The sequence below is a fragment of the Esox lucius genome, chromosome 20 (genome assembly GCF_011004845.1).
Source record: "Esox lucius isolate fEsoLuc1 chromosome 20, fEsoLuc1.pri, whole genome shotgun sequence".
Lineage (NCBI taxonomy): Eukaryota > Metazoa > Chordata > Actinopteri > Esociformes > Esocidae > Esox > Esox lucius.
Window position 1 is genome coordinate 25,142,940 of NC_047588.1, and position 24,527 is coordinate 25,167,466.

The 24,527-nt window shown below is 42.2% G+C and overlaps 1 protein-coding gene across 4 annotated transcripts in view; it reads left to right on the forward strand.

Moving 5' to 3' along the window:
* The window catches only part of cadm4 (cell adhesion molecule 4), a 120,470-nt gene that overhangs the window by 72,297 nt on the left and 23,646 nt on the right, over nt 1–24,527 (forward strand). The window contains exon 1 of one of the 4 annotated variants that reach the window (XM_029115646.2): nt 13,701–15,125. The exons of the other annotated variants lie outside the window; for them this stretch is intronic. Within the exon in view, the coding sequence (XP_028971479.1) occupies nt 15,056–15,125 (70 nt within the window). The 5' untranslated portion in view covers nt 13,701–15,055. Of the gene's footprint in view, nt 1–13,700; nt 15,126–24,527 lie in introns of those variants that run through there. 4 annotated transcript variants of the gene reach the window in all.

Consider the following 24,527-nt stretch of genomic DNA (forward strand, 5'->3'; position numbering starts at 1 on the left):
TCTCTTACAGTTATTATAGGAATGACAGTTATTATGGTCAATGCCTTTTATATTTACAAAGGAACAACCCATTGTCACCAAAAGCAATTTTCTTTCTCACTAGGTACTTATTGGCTGTTGGTTTGGAGCCGGTGACTAGGCTTTTTGTTGCTTCCTATTTTAGCCTGCTAAAAGCCACAAAACAGCGCGTGAAGGCCATGTGCTAATGGTCTAGGCCATGGGAGACGGGCGATGTGTGTACCGAATGCTATAGTACTGTTGAAGCCGGCAATATTAATAGCCAAGCAGCCATTAGCAGAGTTAACTGCAATTACACCTTCCTGCCTGAGGGGGTCAGGGGGCACTCAACTCATTAGGCCTCTATTGTCCTGCACCATTCCCAACACCGCAGAGAGACAATAATGGGGAAAGAGGAGGAGACAATAGAGGAAGAAAACCACCTCTATTGTCTGATGCCATTCATGCTGTACAATGGTTGTATTGTTGGATGAGAAGTGTGGAGGGGAGAGAGATGGGGGCGGGCGGGTTCTGATGTCTGGACAGGTCATGGAAGACTGACGTGCCTTCTGCTTAAATGGCAGTTGAACAGAGACAGAGGATGGTGAGTGGGCAGTAATAATGCAGTGGCTGGGGCATGTGAGGAATGTGTGGATCGCAGGAGGCTCTGCGTGCCGTCTGTGTTCTGCATTGTGCTTGAACAATACTCCCACTCCGTACTGACACTGGTGTCCTCCGGCCAGAGCGTTACATTTGGAATTAATAGCACAAAATGTTGCTGTGTTTGTTGCCTGTTCAGGAAGCTCCTCTCTGTGAACCCACAATCCTCTCCCCATGGGATTCCCCCCAGAATGGATGGCACCTTCTGTCCCCCAGTGTGTCCTTCCCTCCTCTGGTCCCACGCCCCCCTCCTTCACGTCAGTCTGTGTCACTACACAACCTCTCTGTCCTTCTCCATCTGCCTCTCCACCCCTCTCTCAACATCCATCTCAGTTCCCAGGGTCACGTTCAGATGTTGCTGAGTGTCTGATGAATCTATTGTTGCCAAAGCACTTCTCACAGAGCTAAAAGCAACATGAATTAATGACAACTCACAGGCAAAAAGCTTTCAGTAGACTAGTCCTCCTACCCTCCTCATCTTACACGGTCTCCAGCTCTCTCCAGGAAGTGTTATCTCTATGACTCTCTCCAGGAGGACTCCTGATAGGTGATATATCTGTGACTCTGTCCAGGAGGACTCCTGATAGGTGATATATCTGTGACTCTGTCCAGGAGGACTCCTGATAGGTGATATATCTGTGACTCTGTCCAGGAGGACTTCTAATAGGTGATATATCTGTGACTCTGTCCAGGAGGACTCCTGATAGGTGATATATCTGTGACTCTGTCCAGGAGGACTTCTGATAGGTGATATATCTGTGACTCTGTCCAGGAGGACTTCTGATAGGTGATATATCTGTGACTCTGTCCAGGAGGACTTCTGATAGGTGATATATCTGTGACTCTGTCCAGGAGGACTTCTGATAGGTGATATATCTGTGACTCTGTCCAGGAGGACTCCTGATAGGTGATTTCTCAATGACTCTCTATGGGAGGAGACCAGATTGGTGATTGATGCTCTATTCCTTTTCTATTATCTCTTGATTTCTATATCCCTCATTCCCTCTCTCTCATTGTCCTTCTCTCTGTTGATGGTTCTCTCTTCCTGCTTCTAGCTCCATCACCTTCTCCACCTGCCTCTCTCTGCCTCACCTTCCTTTCCTTCTCTCACTCTGTGTGACTCTGGGGGTGTTTGGGGTGTTATAGTGCGGCCTGTCAGTATCAATGTGTGACATTTAGTCACTGAGGGGTTAAAAGGGCCCCATACACACTTTCTCACCCAAACACATGCAGTCCAAGTTGCAAACGCCACTCTCACAGACGCACAAACGCACACACGTGTGTGTATATGTGTGTGTGTGTGTGTGTGTGTGTATATATACACACACCGCAGGCCCAAGGCTCGTGTCTATGTGTCAGTGTTAGATCGGGAGCAGAGGAAAGTACAGAGGGTCAGCTCATGTGGGTCTGTTTAAGCCTGAAGGAGAACACATGGTCTCTCCCGGTAGATGCGTGTGTGGGAGTGAGGAAAGCAGAGGGACCAATTGTAAACGGCTGACACTGAGACAGGGATAGATGTGCACTTGCCTCATTTGTATGTTTGTGTGTGATAGTGACGCGACATCCGTGGAATAGGAAGATATAAAAGGGAGTGGGAGGAAGGTGAAGGAGAGTCAGAAAGACGTCGAGAGGAAAACGAGTCTGAGAGACGGAGAGAGAGATGTGGGAGAGTCAAGGAGAACAACAGGGGACAATGTGAGGAGGCTGTAAAGCAAAGTTCACCAGTTAGACATATATACATGATGGATGAGACAGCTGAGACTGAAGGGAGAGAGAGGGAGAGAAAAGAAGGAAAGAATAAAATGGATGTAGAGTTGAGAGCAAGAAAGGCTGGTAAGAATAACCAGGAGAAAGAGGGATAGAGAAAAGCTGATAGAAACAAGGTGAAAGAGAAAGACGATAGCCGCTTGAGCGTATCTGTAGCACCCCCACCCCTGCTATTTGATCACAGTGGTATCCCCCAGGGGAGAGGCTCACCTGATTGGATGCCATTCAGGATGCAATGCAGGGGTCAAGTGGTGTGAGTGTCAGCTGATTGGTGGTTGCTAGGTGACGAATGTGAGTGTGGGGTTGTCTGGGGAGAAAGGGTTGGTGGTTATTTCCGTATGTTAATGTGTTAATGTGTCTGTGTGCTGGTGCTTGTGTTAGCGCGTGAATTTAAGTGTGTGTCTGTGTCCGTGTGTTTTCTAGGTGTGTGTCTGGGTTAGTGGGTGTTCTAGCTGTGTGTCTGGGTTAGTGTGTGTCTGTGTGTGTGTCTGGGTTAGTGTGTGTCTGTGTGTGTGTCTGGGTGAGTGTGTGTGTGTGTGTGTGTGTCTGGGTTAGTGTGTGTCAGTGTGTGTGTCTGGGTTAGTGTGTGTGTGTGTGTGTTTGGGTTAGTGTGTGTCTGTGTCAGTGTGTTTTCTAGGTGTGTGTCTGGGTTAGTGGGTGTTCTAGCTGTGTGTCTGGGTTAGTGTGTGTCTGTGTGTGTGTCTGGGTTAGTGTGTGTCTGTGTGTGTGTCTGGGTGAGTGTGTGTGTGTGTGTGTCTGGGTTAGTGTGTGTCAGTGTGTGTGTCTGGGTTAGTGTGTGTGTGTGTGTTTGGGTTAGTGTGTGTCTGTGTCAGTGTGTTTTCTAGGTGTGTGTCTGGGTTAGTGGGTGTTCTAGCTGTGTGTCTGGGTTAGTGTGTGTCTGTGTGTGTGTCTGGGTTAGTGTGTGTCTGTGTGTGTGTCTGGGTGAGTGTGTGTGTGTGTGTGTCTGGGTTAGTGTGTGTCAGTGTGTGTGTCTGGGTTAGTGTGTGTGTGTGTGTTTGGGTTAGTGTGTGTCTGTGTCAGTGTGTTTTCTAGGTGTGTGTCTGGGTTAGTGTGTGTCTGTGTGTGTGTCTGGGTTAGTGTGTGTGTGTGTGTGTGTGTGTGTGTGTGTCTGGGTTAGTGTGTGTCAGTGTGTGTGTCTGGGTTAGTGTGTGTGTGTGTGTTTGGGTTAGTGTGTATCTGTCAGTGTGTTTTGTAGGTGTGTGTCTGGGTTAGTGTGTTTGTGTGTCTGGGTTAGTGTGTGTCTGTGTCAGTGTGTTTTATAGGTGTGTGTCTGGGTTAGTGTGTGTGTGTGTGTGTGTGTGTGACATAACCTGTGGGGAGCGTCCATTTGCATTTGTGTGCAGCCAGATCACACCTGATTCCATCCATATCATGTCATCCAAACTGTCAAGTAGGGACATGGAGTTAAATATACTGGCAGTTTGATGGGCCGTTGTGGATGGAGATGGTGATTGGGCGGTTTACCCTTGTTAAGCCTTTCCCCAAATTCAATCTAAAGTTAACCATTCAGAATGAATACCTAACCTTGAACCTAAACCTAATCATTATATCTATCTTTTATGTACCACTTAACCAAAACGTTAAAAAATCCGAACCCATAAATACTAAGCCCTTATGTTTTGCCCTTAACATTCAAATATAACCTGGCTTCACTAGATAGGATGGAAAAGAGCACACCCTAGGTTTCACAGACGGGTCAACAACAACTCAACCACTTCACTGCAAACACTTATATCTCGCCCTTTAAATGTCTGTTACTGCAGGGAAAGTCAGAAACCCTGTTGGTGAGTGTCAGCTGTGCCGTGTGTACAGTAAGTGCATGTACGTGTGTGTGTGTATGTTTGTGTATGTTCAGCTCCCACAAGTCAGGGCTTATAATCACTGCGATTACATTCCAATCAGATGAAGCTCCAACTGTATGGAAATGATAGGGACTGCTCCACCGCACGGTCATACACATCCACAACTCACATTTCGAATGGCAACGCTTGCAGGTCTGTGTTTATGAAACATGTGTGTATGTACGTGGAAGATTTAGTGTCGGTGAACGTGTGTTTTTCGGTGTGTTTCTCTACATCCAAGTGCACCGACACGGCCGACGCGCAAACTCCACAGCGGCACCGTGCCCTGCTCAGGGAAAGGGAAGGCCTGCATCTTGGAGTGCTTGTATGGGAGGCTGGGTCACCTTGGTGGGAGACGGGCTTGGAGCGATACAAGGAGGGAGATGGATTTCCATGAAAAGACAACAGAGGGAGCTGATGATAGAGATGGATATCCATGAAAAGACGAGAGACGGATGGGATGAGGAGAGAGATGCGACCAAGAGAGCGATGACAGATTGTCATTAGGAAGGACAGCTGTCTTTCTGTGTGGTGAATCTTATAATCCATAATCCACGTACACGTATACACGCACGCACGCGCGCGCGCACACACACACACTTACCCATTGCCACTAGTGAGTAATTGAGCTGACATACATTCAGTGTATTAAAATGAACACTGCTTTAATAAGGAGAGCGGCAGAAAGAGAGAGCGGGAGAGAATGTGTGATTGAGAAAGGGATTGAGAGAGAGAGCGGGAGAGAGAGAGAGCGGGAAGGATAGTGTGATATGAAAGCAGCAGAGCAAATCAAAGCATAATTAGGTAGATTTGCATATTTCTAGGCCTTTCTAATTATTTCATCTCAATCACAGCCTTTTCAGCCTTCTCTCCATTTCCTCTTCTCAACATGCCTCACTTCTGTGTGTGAGCCTTAGGAGACGTTCCTTCTATTTCCCTCTAACATGTTCCAGTCTAGTTTCTGTTTCACCGCTTGACATGCCTCTGTTCCGTTTGTCATTACTTATTATTCTCCAGTCACATTATTACACACACCTGACTCTGTTCTGACCATCATCTAACCTGGTCTCACCCTTCCCTTACTCCCTCTCTCTGTTCTGACCATCCTCTAACCTGGTCTCACCCTTCCCCTACTCTCTCTCTCTGTTCTGACCATCCTCTAACCTGGTCTCACCCTTCCCTTACTCTCTCTCTCTGTTCTGACCATCCTCTAACCTGGTCTCACCCTTCCCTTACTCTCTCTCTCTGTTCTGACCATCCTCTAACCTGGTCTCACCCTTCCCTTACTCTCTCTCTCTGTTCTGACCATCATCTAACCTGGTCTCACCCTTCACTCTCTCTCCCTCCATTTCCTAACTTTGTTTCATCCTCCTCTCTCTTTCTCACTAAATGTTCTGACCATCATCTAACCTGGTCTCACTCCCGCCTCTCTCTCTCTCTCATGCTCTCTCTCTCTCTCTCTCATGCTCTCTCTCTCTCTCTCTCATGCTCTCTCTCTCTCTCTCTCATGCTCTCTCTCTCTCTCTCTCTCTCATGCGCTCTCTCTCTCTCTCATGCGCTCTCTCTCTCTCTCTCATGCTTTCTCTATCTCTCTCTCTCTCTCATGCTCTCTCTCTCATGCGCTCTCTCTCTCTCTCATGCTTTCTCTATCTCTCTCTCTCATGCTCTCTCTCTCATGCTCTCTCTCTCACTGTTTAGACCCTTATCTAACATCGTCTCACACTGCCCCTTTCTTTGGAGATGTTTTATGTATTACTCCGTCCTGCCAATGTGTCCACTGTGTGTGTATGGATGTGTGTGTTTGTCTGATGTCTGTATCTGTTATTATACTAGTGATGGCTGAAAATCCCCACAAGGATAGTATTAGGACTATTAGGACTCTGTTGTGAGCAGTAAGGCCAAGTTAACTTCTCCACCTCACCCAGTTCATTACTCTCTCTTCTAATTGCAAATGTCTCTAGTTGAGACTGACTCTCTCTCTCTCTCACTGCATATATCTCTCGTTCAGGCTTCCTTTCTCTCAATTCAATTCAATTTCCATTCAAATGGCTTTATTGGCATGGAATGTGTTACTACATACATTGCCAAAGCAAACATAACTATATTTTAAAATTATAGGCAAAACAAACAAACAAACAAAATAAATAAAGGAAATCAGAACAGTGAACAACAACAACAATCAAAGTTACCAGTAAGGAGGGGGAAGGATCATTATCCTGATACATTATTAAGATGCTTTTCCCTTCGGATGTGGCAGGAAGCTACATATTCTGCTGGGTTTTTATCCAAGAATAAGCTGCATTTTCACAGTTTATGTTGTCTGTTGTCAGTTTCTGTATTCAATTTTGGAAATTTGGGAAAAATATTTCTCGTATATCTGCATCGTTTTTGCAGTGTGTGAGAAAATGTTGATCTGTCTCTACCTTTCTCTACCTCTCTCTCTCTGGGCAGAGGGAGCACAACCTGTGCTCTCTGGCCAGATATGACCTGTTTCTATGGTCAGGTTTGGCTCACTGAGTCTGTACGTGGTTGTAAGTTTTCTATCAGTCACAGTGGTTAGATAATCTGATACTGTCTGTTTATGGCCAAATAGCATTGAAGTTTGCTTAGATTCTTTGTGGTGTTATAGTAGGTGATATCATTTTCCATTTGTTTGGTAATACTTTGATTAGTCTAGATTGTCTGAGTGCTGTCCTGATGTTTTATTGGGTTGGTATTGGTTTGAGAACTTAGTTTCAGAATGTTTTCAGCTGGCTAAGGGGTCTCTTCTCGATGGCTTCCTTCTGGCATTGGAGGGCTTTGTAGTGATGGGGATGGGGGTAGCTTGTTTTTAAATGATTATGACATTTGGGGGCTCTTTTTTGTATATTTATCAGAAGAGGAAATTGGCCTAGTTCTGCTCTGCATGCGTTGTTTGGAGTTTTTCTCTGGACTCTCAGGATGCTTAAACAGAGTTCTGCATGTAGGCTTTCTCTCTCTCACTCTTCTCACTCTCACTGCATACATCTCTAGATCAGACTCCCTCTTTCTCGCTCTCACTGCATACATCTCTAGTTCAGACTCCCTCTCTATCGCTCACACTGCATACATCTCTAGCTCAGACTCCGTCTCTCTCACTGCATACATCTCTAGTTCAGACTCTGTCTCTCTCACTGCATACATCTCTAGTTCAGACTCCCTCTCTCTCACATTGCATACATCTCCAGATCAGACTCCCTTTCTCACTGCCTACATCTTCTCTAGCTCAGACTTCCTTTATCTCTCTTTCTCTCTTCTAACTGCATACAGCTACCCTAGTTCGGACTCCCCCTCTCTCCCTCTCTCTCTTTTCCTCTCTCTCTTCTCACTGCATACAGATTCCCTTCTTCTCTCTTTTCACTGCATATAGCTCCTCTAGTTCAGTCTCTCTCTCTCTCTGAAAACTCCACACTGGGTTAATGGATCCTCTCTGTGTCTTTTTCTATCCACAATCTATAAGTGTCCTTCTTTCTCTGTTTCTTCAATCTTCGGCACAGAGTTTGTGTGTATGCGTGCATGTGTGCCGGTATAAAGGGTTGTTATGTGAGTTAAGTGTTAATTGGCCGAGGAGGTTGGTTAATATTCTCCTTGCGAGTTCGCTGGTCAGGAACAGAGCTGGGAAACTGATGAGTGTGTGATTTTCTTCCAGAGAAAAAAAGAAGGGAATAGAAAGAGAAAGGAAGGAAGTATGGTACATGGACCTGCTAAAAGGTCAGCAAAGGAGAACAAAATACAGAGACAGAATAACCGAAAGCAGGAAGGAAGGATGAAGAAATAGATAAATAGAGTGAAAGTAAGGGGAAAGCGACTGGGAGAGGGAGAGATGGTGATAAAGAGCCATAAAGGGTTTCATTGAGGCAATCAGAGAAAGGAAAGATTATATAATCTACCGGAGAAATTATCCCATTGTAAGCTTGCCTCTGAATTGGCAGAATGGGGTCAAAGCATTTGCTTGTGTATCCTGCAGAGGTGGTACGCCAAACTCCAGTGAAAAGAGGCTTCTGCCTTTGTCATCCATATCTTAGTCAGCATGATTGTTAAAAAGTCTATACAGTTACATATTAAATATATTTGATGATATATCATGTTGTATCATTTTGACAACTTTACAATATATATTTTCTGCTACTTACCCTGCCTGCACCGAAATGCCAGTATTTTCTCTGCAGTATGTACCTTCATCATGCATGCCTGCCCAGGGTAGAGAGGTACAGTTTGTACCTCAAAATAAACTTTATAGTACTATTACAATGAACTGTAGTTAACTGAAGAATACTACAATGCACGCTGTTAATCTCCCTCAGTCATGTGGGGTGTTTTTAGTCTTTTTTATTTTATATTTTTTATAGTATTTTTTAAGTATTTCTTTTTATTTATCAAATGCACTGAATAACACAGAGTCATTCTGAACAATAAAATGATTGCAACATGGCACACACATATATGCAGTTAGAATTAAGAAGTATATAAAGCAAAGATTTAGCAAACAAATACATAATGTAAACTGGCAGCAATTGTATAGGGTGTAGAATGGGGAATATGAACAATATAGGTAGGAGTATTGAATATTATAAATATAATGTAAGTGTAAAATGCCTATAAATGGTGCATTAAAATATTCTAATGTGCATTGAATGTACATAGAAAGACATGAGAGCATTTGGAATGTTCATGTGATCAATATGATCCTAGATCAGTGTTGCTGGCTGAGAAATCTTATAGAAATGTTATAGAAATGTGTAGAATACTCCACAAAATGGCATCTCTTCATCTTTTAGTGCTTATTTTAAAATGTTGCAGTAAATAATTCTATACTTAAGCAATAAAGCTTGAGGGGTTAGGGTTTGGGCGTGTGGTATATGATCAATATACCACAGCTTAGAGCTATTAATAGGCATGATGCATCGCACAGTAACCCATTAATCACAGCCTTATTGTGATTATAAACGGGTTACCAACGCAATTACAGCAGTAAAAAGTGGTGCGATTTCATTGCCATGGTATACGGTCCCATACATCACAGATATAAGCCAATCAGAATTCAGGACTCAACCAGCCAGTTTATAATACATATTATAGTATCCCTTGATTTGTACTGCTATGTAAGGCACTACACTAAACAGCAAAATCACTGTTTTCTGTCCATTCCAAAACCTAGACCAAAAAAGTATAGACCAAATATTTATTTTACCCACAGTTATGCAAAAGAACAATTCTGAACTACAATCCATAATCTTGGTGTTTTCCCAGCAGGTTCCCTAAATACAAAACCCCTTACTTTTATGTCAATGATTCAACACAAGTAAACATTGCAGAAATAAGCACAAAATCACTAAAGTACTACAGCTTACACTTTAGTAATTCATAATATTGCAATGTTAATAGAGCATAGTATACTCTGGTTTAAAAGTCTTAGAGCTCCAAGTTAAAGATGTTACAGCTCTAGATGAAAGATGTTAGAGTTCTAGGATAAAATGTTGGAGCACTGGTTTGTTAGAGCTCCGGGTTAACGGCAGGGACCGAATTTCATGGCCGCCATGGCCTTGAGGCTGTAATGCTCCCAAAAAATCTATTCCTATCCGCCATGGTGGCTGTTGTGCCCTTGGACTTGATGTAAAAATCATCATCCTCCTGGGTGCAGGGCTCTTTTCATTGGAAGCGTTTCATTAAATAGTTTGTAATGCAAAGTTTTCTGAAGTCAAGTTTGACTACAATCAGTAAAGTATTTCTGTAGTTTAGTTTCAGCTTCACTCCGGATCCCTTTTAATTGTACTCAGTGCAGTGCAGGTCACAGGCTGTGCACTGTGGCACGCAGATATGTGAAACTTTATTTTTAGAAGCCCAGTGGGAGATAATTTGTGCCCAAAAATATCCTTTACTGAGACTTAGTTTTCATGTTTTTTTGGTTATTTATATTGTATTAATCACATCCTGCATGGTTTTTCAGTATTATTTGGATTGTATGCTGCAAGTGGGTGATCACTTAAGATTGTGGCTAGCGAGTGGTATTTTCTCTGAGATCAGTACAAGTAGATCTGAAGCTCCATTGCCACGGTAACCTTCTGTCCCTAAAGTGGCAGCGGAACATTTATGTCTCAATTAAGCAATAGTCCTAATTACTTCTTACTACCTGGTAATACATGTCTTATTTGATAAAACATTACACAACATATTCATTATGTGTTTTATAGTGTAATTGGGGGAAAACCTTTTTGGCTGATAAAAATAAGTAAGTGCCAGGTAGATTATTGTTAGTATCTACCTGCAACAGAGGTTGGTAGACCAAAAGGTTAGGTTAAGGACACACAAACACACACACACCTAAACGATTGCTGGGAGGAGAGGAACAGACTAGATGTGGGGCTATCATTTCCTATCATTTACTAAGGCATGAAGTCACACAAGCTTAATACAATCACTATGATGTTGTTTCTAATTTCTACACAATGCTTATTCAATCATACAACATTTATCTTTCTTAATGGCACCACCCTCTAATATGTTTATTTTTTTCTTCCTTTACTCTTTACCAGCCTGAAACTTTACCAGTTGCAGGTATTCAGAAGTGCAAGATGTTTTATTTATTTAACTATTACAATATGCAAATGAGGCTAAACGTTCTTAAATATTCACTAATTTGCAAATCATGAGAAATGTTTTTCAACACATTACTTGTTTTTCTATTGTGAGAAGACACCCAATGGTCAGACTTTTACAGAACAATTTATCAAAATATTGTTATTTAATTAAATTGTTTAAAAAACAATATTCATATGTATGACAGATGCATATTTTGCCTATATTTACAGATAAAATGACACTTAAAATCTAAATGACAAAAGATATTCAAAAAAACATCTGTAAGGTCTGGCTATAAGACCTAAAAAAATGTGTGTGGAATATTGTGAATGTATCACCATTGAAGACTGAGAAAAATGGATTGGCACATAGAAAACATGTCATTTTGAGAAAATGACCGATAAAGATTATTAGAATGTACTTTCCAGAAATAAGGATGATGCATCGTTCAACACAAAACACTAACGATGTGCTCTGGAAAACAAGCTTTTGGTGATGATTCAACATGAGAAGTTTTAAAAATGATGGTTGAATGTCTACATGAAACATGCTAATAATAATAACAAAATATTTGCTAGGTCTAGTTGACAGAGTTGGGATAGAAATGTATAAATCTAAGTTATTTGTTTGGTTCTCTTTCCATTATAGCATTGTTTCTGTTTTTGTGTGCAGCGTTACAAATAGAATAGTTTTACAAATAGAATAAATACACGTTTTCTTTCACACTTGTGTACCTTTTACAATGACTAATGCCTTATTTAGTATATAAATGTATTAAATAACAATACATTTTTCTGCCCTCTATTTGCACTTCTGTTTAGATGCTAACTGCATTTCATTGTACTGTTCAATGACAAAAAAGTTGAATCTAATCTAAATCAGGTGTCAGGCATTATTATAAATGTTTCTAATTGGAATAAATAATAACAATTATTTATAATAATAATAACAAAAAAATAAACAATATTAAATATGACTTAATCAAAAATAATATATATAATAAAGATTGGAAGCTACTTTTGATGAAAGCGCACTTGGTCAGAAATAATCCGCCATTTTAAAGCAAATGGCGGACACCAATTATTACATGTTTTGCCTATAACTGTCCAATACTGATTGGTGGGCGATGTATCGGTGGATGCCTAGTTCAAAGGTGTAGAAGCTCTGCATTGCTATTTGGAATCAGTAGACCTGGAAACATGGGTTTTGGTGGATAGACTCTTTTAATTAGGGGAGCTGACAAAGAAAGTGTTGGATTAAATCATGTCTGCAGGCGGGGTATTAAGGTTAGCTAGAGCTAGGTCAACAGAGACTCACAGCACAGAGTGGTGACTGTCATGTGATGTGTGTCTTTGCATAGGAACACACACACACACACACACACCACCATGTTCTGAGAGAAATAAGAAATAAATTCACCACTTCCCCTTTTAACAAGAACAGCCTTAAGGACAAAAGAGAAATTTAATCTCAGATAAGCCCTTGATAGGATCTGGTGCATCAGCTGCTGAGCCTGGCCCAGGCCTCCTCTGCTGAATCAAAGCTATCCCACAACCCCACCACCCACACACACACACCTCATGCTGCTTACTTTGCCACAGGCTCTGACTGTCCACAGTATCTATGGTAGTCGGAGCACTTAGTCTTTTAATATCTATGGTATTAAATGCTGGGGTGACCTCCCTGGCATACTTAAGCAGCCAGGGATCCATGTAAGGAAGTTGAAGTGCTTGATATTTTCATCACGCCACTGAATTAAGCCCCTTAAGTGCTTTGGCAACATTTATTTCATTGTGGTGCCAATGAAGCACATAACAAATATGATTGGACAAGGAACTGATGGGAAGGAAGGAACAGGCAAGGGGAAACCTTTGGCATTCTGCACCGGGGCCAATACGTAATATCATACTAGCATATGAACTAACACACGTGCGCACGCGCACACACACACACACACACACAGAGGTCCATGTCATTCTGGGAGAACTTGGCCCAATTTGAAGGCGTTAGGGTTGTGTATAATATGAATAGTTTGTTTTAGATTACCGCTGTTGATTAATCTGAAGTGATCAGGGACTGGAGTGAGACACTAAGGTAGAACACATAATTAGTGAGTACAACACAGCATTACATTATGTAAAGTTGGCCCTCCCTATGGCTTTGCCGTGTTGGATTTTGACTTGTTCATGGACTTTATTAGTAACTGTATCCATAAAGCTGGTTCAGATCACAGCCTTGTCTAAAATGGGTGGTATTAACTGACTACTGTACCTGTAGATTTCCAAATCAGCTACCATCTGCCGTCATGCCTTAGAGCAAGGCAATTAACCCCTGAATAGCAGGCTGAGCCAAAGTTAAACTGCTGTTGAAACAGATGGACAGACTCATACAGGCATGAAGACAGATACAATGTGCATGTAAACACACATGCAAAAACACAAGCAGCCATTTCGGTCAGTCGTAGTACTGTGGCCATTTGACCCAGCATTGAACATAAAGGAGCTGTATGAGGACTCTCCCACTCTGTCTCCTGATTTGAACTGAGGGCTTGTTGGGGAAGAAGGTCACAAAAGAGTCCTCCTCAACAGACCCAACTATATATCCAGTTTGAATGGACTGTCCGCTCACACACTCACTCACTGTTCCCTGACAGACAGTCATTGTCACATCCACACCCGAAACCTTCACAAAATAACAAATATGCTAAATATGCATCTGTGGATGCACACAAACACACTTTGAGACACACTCCGGACAGCAACAAGAGGCACAGAGGTTGTGGGAGGGGAGCAGGGGTTATATAAACTAGATGCAGACAGACAGTTGACACTGATATCACTCTGGTATATAGAAAGCAGCAGAGAGGAAAAGGAAGAAACATAAAGGAACTAAAAGTCCATTCCACTATATTGACCTAACGGAGGAAAAAGAAAGAGTATAACAGAAAACGAGAAAGAGTGAGAGAGGGAGAGGGGAAGATGAGACGGGAAGTCAAAACACGGAATACGGAACAGACGAGGCTTTGATACGAGGGACACTACTTTTCAACATGGAATACTGAGTAGACTTGGTTCTGACATTTCCCAGCTACAACCACGGAATGACCAGGCTATTTCCTGTGTCTTGTGTGGGGTAGTCTCCAGTTAGGGACTGGGAAGTCCCATGACAAGCTTCAGTAGTATTGGCAGTACCAGGGCACGCGGTGCGCTAGCGGTAGCATTGCCTGGGTAACAGCAGGGAGAAGTAAAGGGGTTTTGTGGCAGTCAGGGAATGACACTGCTGTTCTCCTCAATCAGATGGTGTTCAGCGAGGTGTGCGCTGCTGTAGCCCGGTCGCAGTCCGTAAGCTTCGCACTCTGCGGGCCTGGCCCCTGCCCGCCACTGTATTAGGAGCTGCCAGTCAGAACCAACATCCGAGTCGGCGCAGACCTCAGCAGCTGATCTGAGTTCAGGGGCAGAGCGGATACCGAACACGCGACTCAGCACATGGTGAACATGGTGACAGAACGCAGCTGCGTGAGGCACAGCTAGGCACAGTGTGACACCACACAGGCGTACAGGCGCATGTGTGATTTGTACGTGTCCGTAGGCTCACAGTGATGCTCTGTGCGTGACAGTGTAAGAGGTTTTTATACATCTGGAAAGCAGTTGCCATCACAGGAGACGTTGAAGTGTGATAGCGAGCAGTAGGAGACAGTTTGGCTGATGACATGTTTGGATTATTAAAGTCTCATCTGTGGGGGTTTGGAACTATCGGTTGGGGTTGTTGATACTCGTTTGTTTGCGTTTTCTGGCCTGCGGTCTGCCATTTAACTTGTTCTAGCCTATTGGTTTGGATATTGATTTATTTTTTTATTGTGGTTACGTTTAGTTGTCTAGTTTGACACAGCAGTGCCAGTCATTCGGCTAATTGTGTGGTTAGCCAAACAGTCACTGATGGTGAGTGGTAGGCTTGAAAGACATTCCGGTTGTGTGCGGCAGTGGCGTTAGCTTGGTGGTATTGTGGCGAAAGGCTACAGCTCTGAAGAAGAGTGTGTGTTTTGTACTGATAAAGCCCGAGCCCCTGCTTTGTTGTGTGGCAGTCCAGTCCGAGCTCAGTGTGATAGCTGTACTGTGGTAGCCCTGTTACAGAGGACGCATTCATCAGACAGCTACTGAGAGGCTCAATACACAATGAGGCCTGAACCAAGACCTCTCCTCCTCCTCCTTGCCTCCCACGCCCTGCTCCTGCTCTGCCTTGCTCGTAAGTCACACACACACACGCATGTGGACAGTAGTTGTACAGATACCCAGCCTAAACCCCAAACACCAATCAGTGCAGACATGAAATACACAAGGAACTTATCTGGTCATATCGACTTTCTCCATCTTTTGTCTCTCACATTTTCGCATATTTAACGGGTGTGGCAAATGCATGATAATGGATAAGAGAGGTGAAGAGAACTCGGAAGATCAGAGACTAATCAGAAGTGAAATAGAGAAAAATATTGCCTATGGAAAACTGAAGACAATGCCGGTGTCCGGAAGGAAGGTTTGAATTGACTGAGAGTAAAGCAGAGCGTGTGTGAGTTCTGAAACATCTGTGCATTAGTAGCACAGGCGCAACTATCGGGGGTGCAGGAGGTGTGGTTCGCCAGGGCCCGCGGTTTGGTGGGGGGGGGGGGGCCCGTGCTTGAAACCCGGCCTGGCGTCACCACACTACACCAGCCGTTAGTAGTATATATGAGAAGACCTGTAGAGAGATGGTGGGACACATCTGAGGAGCTTTATAAGTGGAAAAACAGAGATGAGAGGAAAACAGGGAAAGGATGGAGGAATGGAGATAAGGGATAAGGGCCAACATGAAGAGATTAGGTTCTGTACTGCATTTCAGAGAGGCTTCTGAAGTACCTCGCAAATAAACTTTGACCAGAGGAGAGAGATAGATATTGGGAGAGGGAGGAAGACTGAGAAAAGCAAGAGGGTCCAGGAAATATAAAGACAGGAGAGAAAGGGAAGGGGAGTGAGATGGCACGAGCCCAGGAAGTGTAGACAAGACAGACATTATTGTGCCTGTCTCTGATCTATGGTCAGGATTCCTGGTAGCACCACTGATGCTGTTAATTCGTCCTGTCATTACTCTGTTTGGCCGGCAGAAGCCTTTTAATATGCACAGATGTTCTCTCCCTATTATTCCTGAATAAATAGCAATGGCAGCAATGGCTTCCTCCGTGCCAGTACAAATCTGAATTGAAGACAATTTACATATTGAATCCAAACAGTGACATTTCGTGGCGTGGGATGGCGGGAGGGGAGGAAATGGATGACAATTAAAAGTAGAGAAAATGAGAGAGGGATGGGAAGAGAGTTAGATTTTAGGCTGGGCAGGGAGGCTGTGTCATTCCTGCCACAGAAACACAGTTTTAGACGGTGGGCGTGCAGTGGGCAGGAGGGAGCCTGGCCAGGTGGAAGGATTGGTAGAGAGGTTAATACTCTCTCCTTTTGGCTGCAGTTAATCTCCAGTGTGGTATCAACGTGTAATGGGCCTGTACGTTTTCCTTAAGGTGTCACTCTTATTTATGGCAATCGTTGTCAAAGCTGTGTTTGGCTGTGCCGCCTAGTAATAACACCACGGCTAACCTGCTTCAGTTGTGAAATAGGACGGGATACACACTGGAAAAGAAAGGAGAGGGGTTTCATATGGGAAGGAGAAGTGGTGAAGGAGAGGGGTTTTATATGGGAAGGAGAAGTGGTGAAGGAGAGGGGTTTTATATGGGAAGGAGAAGTGGTGAAGGAGAGTTTTTTTTGGCGGGGAGCAAATGTGTTTAGAAAGAGGGAATTTGATGAGCAGAGCGGTACAGAGAAAGAGGGAATGGTGAAGAGGGAATGGTGAAGAGGGAATGGTGTGGTTGATATATTGTGATGGGATGGATAGACATAAGAACCTGAAGGTCGAAAGCCTGGAGAAGGAAGGGAGAGTGGAGGTGAATAAAATACTGTTTCTATAATGAGAGTGGTGAAAATACTATTAGTATTAATACTGATTATTATGGTGATTTGGTGATGAACGATATAGAATGAAGCAAAGGGAGAGATGGAAAGAGTGGGAGAAAAAAGGAGGAAGGAGGCAATTAAAAAGTAAAATAAGATCAGAGACTAAAATGAGACGTTGAATTCTTCTTTCTTCCTGTCTAATCTGTCCTCATGTCCTCCGTCTCCACTCTCCCCATCTTACTCTGTCTCTTTCTTTTTGATCCTCTGCTGGACAGAATGGGATGATTATACTGCAGGCTTGAGCTGCAGAACAAATCACATTTATTAAAGAAGTGTGTGGAGATCCACGCAGGAAGAAGAGATAGCAAGTGAGCCATAGCCAGACAGAAGCAGGCAGAGAGGATTGCAGAATGGAAGAAAAGTGTTGCAAGGGTATTGCAAGAGAAGAAGCTAGAGGAAGGAAGAGAGAAAGATTGATAGATGGAGAGGGTCTAGTAAGAGTGAATATGCACGGAGAAGAGGAGAGCCTGAGGTGCAGAGCCTTAGGAGGAGAGGGGGAAGGAGAGATGAAGGTAAAGAAGTAGCATGGGGGATTAGCGCTGGGAGAAGGTGAGGGAGGAATGGAAGAAGAGCCAGGGAGTGAAGGAGATTACAGGAAAACAGATGACAACTGGGAAACGGAACGAAGGAGAGAGACAAAAACAGCAGGAGAACAAGTGTACAATGGGACAAGGCATCCAGAGACGGAGAGAGACAGAAACGGGGGGGGGGGGGGGCAAAGAACAAGGTGATGAGAAAAAGACGAAGTGAAATTGGTAAAGGATTATGTATTATTTATAGTTCCTGGGGTTTTTTGCAGGATTTGATTGGCATAGTGGTAGAATCCCGGGAGAGATGGCATGATAATTTTAGACTAGAGCGGGAGAGAGAGAGAGAGAGAGAGAGCAGAGGGAAAAGGAAAGGGGGAGAAGAATCTTAATATGTCTTTTTTTTTTACTGGAGTAGAGACAACACACTGATTTACCTGAAGCAAACACTCCCTGACAAGGTAGAATACGCAGAGAAATTAATTTGCGGTTGCGACTAATCATATTGTAGCTATCCACACACACATACACCTACACACACACCTACCCTAACACACACACCTACCCTTACACCATGGGGAAGGTGGGGATGTTTCAGACAGATGGTGAGAGAATTAAAGAAAAGTTGTAGATGGTTGGTTATGGGCCAACAGAGCTTAGACTAGGGAGCATGCTTTATTTTAATTACAGTAGAGAAAATTACATGTGGGACTGCAGCAGTGCCTGTGTGTATGTGTGTGAGTGTGTGTGTGTGTGTGTGGGTGGGTGTAGCCTTATCTTCATACAAACTCAATCAGCACACCTTACCTCATACATTACCCTCCTCTTTTCCCCAACACAACTCATCCCTCTGTGCTTGTTATTAAATCACAGGTGTTTCCCACCTAGTTAACCTGTAAAAACACTGAGTTTCCTTGGGAAAGAGTTGTGTTGACCTGTTGTGGAGTGTACTACCCAAACTCAGACGTGAAAACGGCCCTGTCAGGTTTTCTTGTGTGATTTGGAGGATCATATCCTCTGGCTCTCTTACTGCTAGCTCATCTTTCCTGTCTCCTTATTGTCTTATTGGAGGCACTGTGTGTGTGTGTGTGTGTGTGTGGGTGTGTGTGTGTGGGTCCACTAATCCTACAGTAAGCTACACGCTGAGCAAGTCAGGGATCTACTGGGTCCCTGCATGTTGATTCTCCTTCCCGTGGTCCTCTATCTCTCCTTGTTAACTCAATATCACCTCTGCAGGCAATTAGGATGCCTGGGATACGTCTCTTTTTGTTCATACGTGTATGTACAACCCCTTTTCCAAAATATCTGGGACGCTGCGTGAATTGCAAATAAAAACAGAATGCAATGATGTGCAAATTGAAAATAGTAGAGACAACATATCAAATGTTGAAATGTTATTGTTTTTGGAAAAATAAATGCCCATTTTGAATTTGATGCCAGCAACATGTTCCAAAAAAAGTTGGGACAAGGACATGTTTATTACTGTCTTGCATCTCCTCTTCTTTTAACAACAATCTGTAAGCGTTTGGCAACTGATGAGACCGATTGCTGTAGTTTTGAAAGTGACATGTTTTCTCATTCTTGCTTGATATAGGATAAGCAAGACCTTCCCTGAAAAAGACGTTGTCTGGATGGCAGCATAGGTTGCTCCAAAACCTGTATATATTGTACAGCATTAATGGTGCCTTCACAGATGTGACTAATACCACGTGCTCTAATGCACCCCAATACCATCACAGTTGTTGGCTTTTGAACTGTGCACTGATAAGAAGCCGGATTGTCCTTTTCCTTTTTAGCCCGGAGTGCGCAGCGTCCATGATTCCCAAAAATTATTTCACATTTTGATTTGTCAGACCACAAGACAGTTTGTCACTTAGCCTTAAATGAGCTCAAGCCCAGAGAAGGCGATGGCATTTCTGGATCTTGTTAATATCTGGTTTCTTCTTTGCATGGTAGAGTTGTAACTTGCATTTGTAGATGCTGTGACAAACTGTGTTCATAGACAATGGTTTGCGGAAGGAGAAGTGAGAAACGATACTCTTAAATTGTTGCACTATTTGCCCAAGCAGTTTTTCATGAAGCGGTGAACCCCTCCCCTTCTTTATTTCTGACAAACTCATCCTCTTTGGGATAATCTTGTATACCCAATCATGTTTTTGACCTGTTGCCAATGAACCTAATTAGTGGTGAGATTATTCCACCAGTTTGTTTTTTTGCCGGGCCGCGTAAGCAGAGCCAGCCAAGAAGAGTAGGATTTTTTACGGATACACAAAAATGTGGCTTGCTACAACCTTCAGTAGCTATGTTATAGTAAGCCTTAAAAAAAAACTGTTTACGGTTATATTGCAACTATTTCTGGTGGATTTTCGAAGTGTGATTTTTGGATCAGGATAGACAAAAACTTAGCTGGATACAACCTTCAGCGGCTACGTTATAGTAAGCCTAAACTAAAACTATTTACGGTTATACAGTATTGTGACTATTTCTGGTGGTTTTTCGAAGTACGCGTCTGTGCATGCTTTTTGGAGTAATATGCCCCTTGTGGAAACCCCTTGGGCAGTAAAAGAGTAGGGGTTTCAACGATTCTCTCGTCTTTTCACTTGACAAAATAGTCAGTTATTTTTACCTAAATTGATAGTTATTGTATCAATGTCATTCAGGAATGAAAGAAAAACAAATGGTTTTGTGCCATGAAATGAAATAGCTTTGGCATTTATCTTCAGTCCTGCTAGAAATTGCTCAATTCTTATGAAGTAGTTAGTAGATATTAGTTAGCCTATTACTGGCTTATAAATTGTTAAAACGGCCAGTGGCAAAAGCCATACAGTTCATAGATGCTATTTGTGTTGGAGGTAATCTTAATAAGAAACGTTAGTCTGTTTAAAACAATGCTTAATGGTGTCTAGTGAAATATTCAGACTTAGCGTGATGTTAATGCGCGACAACATGATGTAATGTCATGATGCTATAGCGACACTGGACACATTTTTAACTTTGTGGTGTAGTGGTTAAAGACATAGCCTCTCACGTGGGAGACCTGGGTTGCTGTGAAAATGCTGTGAATCCAGTGGGGGATTTACAGCATTTTTCACTTTTAATTGTGGCCCGGCTGAACTAGGCTTGCCTGGTTCCTTTTCTGGTTGTAATACACAAACATTTCCAGTCTTTTGTTGCCCCTGTCCCAGCTTTTTTGAAACATGTTGCTGGCATCAAATTCAAAGTGGGAATATACTTTTCAGTTTCAACATTTGATGTGTTGTCCTTTTACTAGGTTTTAAATGATGATCTTTACATTCTGTTTTTATTTCACTTTTTCCCAACTCTTTTGGAAACTTGGTTGGATTATTATTTATTTGTTCATGCATTCTGAAATAAAGGTCTGTATGGGTGCTTTGTGGCTGTTCTAAATAAGGGACCTCATCAGTGAACGGGATGTTGTGGAGCATTCTGGTTGCTGCTGCGTCTCTGGTAGGGCCTACACATTGATGAAACACTGACACCACTCGGCCAAAAGCAGAATAAACAATCATCTCTGTTTTATGTATCTGCTTTTCACCATCGGTGCGCTGTTTCGGTATCGATTGCCTGGCATTCTCGCTTAAACTAATTCTGTGCTTGTGGAGTATTTTATTATAGCCGGGCTTTTATTGGGGGGCAAGATTTATACTTGCTGCAATTGTGTGTCTTTTCTCTCCTTCACTCACTACACTGTGGTATATGGTCGTATATGTCTAATAATACCACTGTTTTATATAGTCGTATATGTCTAATAATACCACTGTTTTATATAGTCGTACATGTCTAATAATACCACTGTTTTATATAGTCGTACATGTCTAATAATACCACTGTTTTATATAGTCGTATATGTCTAATAATACCACTGTTTTATATAGTCGTATATGTCTAATAATACCACTGTTTTATATAGTAGTATAGGTCTATTAAAACCACTCTGCTTTCTGTAGTAGTACATGTTGATTAATACCACTCTGTTTTATATAGTAGTATAGGTCTATTAATACCACTCTGTTTTATATAGTAGTATATGTTTATTAATACGACTTTGTTTTACATAGTAGTATATGTTTATTAATACCACTCTGCTTTCTGTAGTAGTATATGTTTATTAATACCACTTTGTTTTACATAGTAGTATATGTTTATTATTACCACTCTGTTTTATATAGTAGTATATGTTTATTAATACCACTCTGTTCTATATAGCAGTATAGGTCTATTAATATCACTCTGCTTTCTGTCTTACTATATGATCAAAAAGTATTTGATCCCCTGCTGATTTTGTACATTTGCTCACTGACAAAGAAATGATCAGTCTATAATTTTAATGTTAGCTTTATTTTATCAGTGAGAGACAGAATAACAACAAAAAAATCCTGAAAAATGGTGGGCGCCATTGCAAAATCTGCAAGTTATTCTAAATTATTTAAACATTTTAAATGAAAATGAATTGATTGCAAAAGTGTTTATCCCTTTTGCTATGAAACCTGAAGAAGCTGTGGTGCAACCAGTTGTCTTTAGAAGTCATGTAATTAGTTGAATGGAGTCCACCTGTGTGCAATTTCCACCTGTGTTTCACTTTAATTCATGGATCCCACAGTTGGTTAGTACTATTCCGAACAAAATGACATCCTGAAGATGAAGGAACATTCAAAGCATATCCGGAATAAGATTCTTCAAAAGCACCAATCACGGTTAGGCTATGGATGCTGGGACTGGGAGACTGGTAGGGACTGGGAGACTGGTCAGGATTGAGGGTAGGATGGAGGGAGCAAAATCCAGCAAAGTCCTGAATGAAAACCTGATCCATTGCGCTCAGGACCTCAGACTGGGCTGAAGGTTCATCTTTCAGCAAGACAACAACCCATAGCACACAGCCAAGATAATGCTGGAATGGCTTCTGTATAAGTTGGTGAATATCCTTGAGTAGCCCAGTCCAAATCAGACCTAAATTCACGTGAGAATATGTGGAGAGTTGAAAATTGCTGTTCACCAAAGGTCCCCATCCAACTTGACAGAGCATGGGACTCATGACTGTAATTCCTGCGAAAGGTGCCTCTACCAAATATTGACAAAAGGAGATAATAATAAGAATAATTATTTCATAGTATATAGTAGTATCGGTCTATTGATATCGTTCTGTTGTAGTAGTATAGGCCTATTAATATAATTCTGTTGCAGTAGTATAGGTCTATTAATATAATTCTGTTGTAGTAGTATAGGCCTATTAATATAATTCTGTTGCAGTAGTATAGGTCTATTAATATAATTCTGTTGTAGTAGTATAGGTTTATTAATATAATTCTGTTGCAGTAGTATAGGTCTATTAATATAATTCTGTTGCAGTAGTATAGGTCTATTAATATAATTCTGTTGTAGTAGTATAGGTTTATTAATATAATTCTGTTGTAGTAGTATAGGTCTATTCATATCATTCTGTTGTAGTAGTATAGGTCTATTAATAGTAGTATAGGCCTCTTATTGCCGCTGCTAAATTGTGACGCGCCGCCACAGAAAAACAGAATATTTTTTTTAAATAAGCTGAACAACTTTGACGCTGTTTACTATCGCACGAACATCAGAGCAGCAACAACGTCCTGCACCTGATGTTCAGAATATCAAGCTAGTGAGTGAGGTCAGATAAACCTAAGTGGCGCACGTTTGCGTTGAACTGTAAGTAAGTGGCTGTCACTTTGATATAAAGAAGGTAGCCATCTTATGAGCTACAACCAAAGGTAAGACACAAGCTAGCTAACTATCACAACTAGGTAGCTTACAGAGGTCTACAATAGATTAGTGTCATTCAGGCAACATTAGAGATTCGGCAGCAACCACAACACCTCCAGTGTTTATTTTGCCTTCAAAATAGATGTCTGCGGTAAAACGTTATATACATTTGGCAGCAAGAATACGACTTCCGTTTTTCGTATATTACCTTCAAAATAAAAGTATCCGGTGTGTGTATATAGTGTGTAACTGTCTATTATGTAAATTTTCAAAATAAAAAATTACGAAGCAAAAGTGCTGTTTAAATAAGGTAACGAATATTATGGTGCACACTGAAAAATAATGTTTAGAAAATATAGGTGACAATCAAAAGAGGTGTACAGGGAGGACGTTATTGCATTTCACACATCAAGTCTTTGGTGTCGATGATGCCGGCATGTCACCACCATATTCCACTGTTTGGAAAAAAGTAGGGGAAACACTTGTAGCACTCTAGGTCTATTGATATCATTCTGCTGTAGTAGTACAGGTCTATTCATAACACTGTTTTAGTACAGGTCTCTTGATATCCTCCAGACTGTTCTTAAAGTGTCCCGTTCTATCCCATATCTGTTCTCAGCTGTGGTGTTGTGTTGGACCTCTGCCCCTCTCCTGAACTGAGCTGATCTGTTCTCTTCCTGGTTGCCGTCTTCCGCCACCCTGACCACGTCCTATTGACTTGGCAGCCAGGTGTGTACTGGTAGATGCGTCATATGATGCACAGGGCTGCCTGCCAACTCTGTCTGTACTCTACCAGCCACCAGCAGTATTGAGGAGGTGACAGCTGGCTGAGGAAGTGGAAGTAACGGACTCTAATTAGTCCCATTTTCTAAGCTCCCAGCCTCAAACATCCGGCCACCTTTGTCTGACTGGAGTTGTATGCTGTTCTTTTGTACAATATCTGTGGGTTTTGATACTAATTAGTCAGAATGACTCCCTGGGTTGGGCATTTGCTTGATATATGGTGCTGTTATTACAGTTAGTGCCATTAAAACAATGGTGGCCAAGTTGCTGATTGCCAGGGTGATGACTAATACCTGTAATTAGGTGAATAATTGGGATGGCGGTGGCAAATGCTGATGGCTGTGATATGAGTCACAATATTGATGTAGAGAATGGGGAATAATAATAACAACAATTAGTTATAATTGTCCTGGACTTTGGGATGTCCTTTCTGTCCTCTCTGTCCTGTCTTTATCACTTTCTCCCTCTCTACCCCTCTCTCTACCTGTCTCCCTTTTCCTTTCCCCCTCTCTCACTTAATGGCTCTACTTGTTTCCTTGTCAATGCATACATGA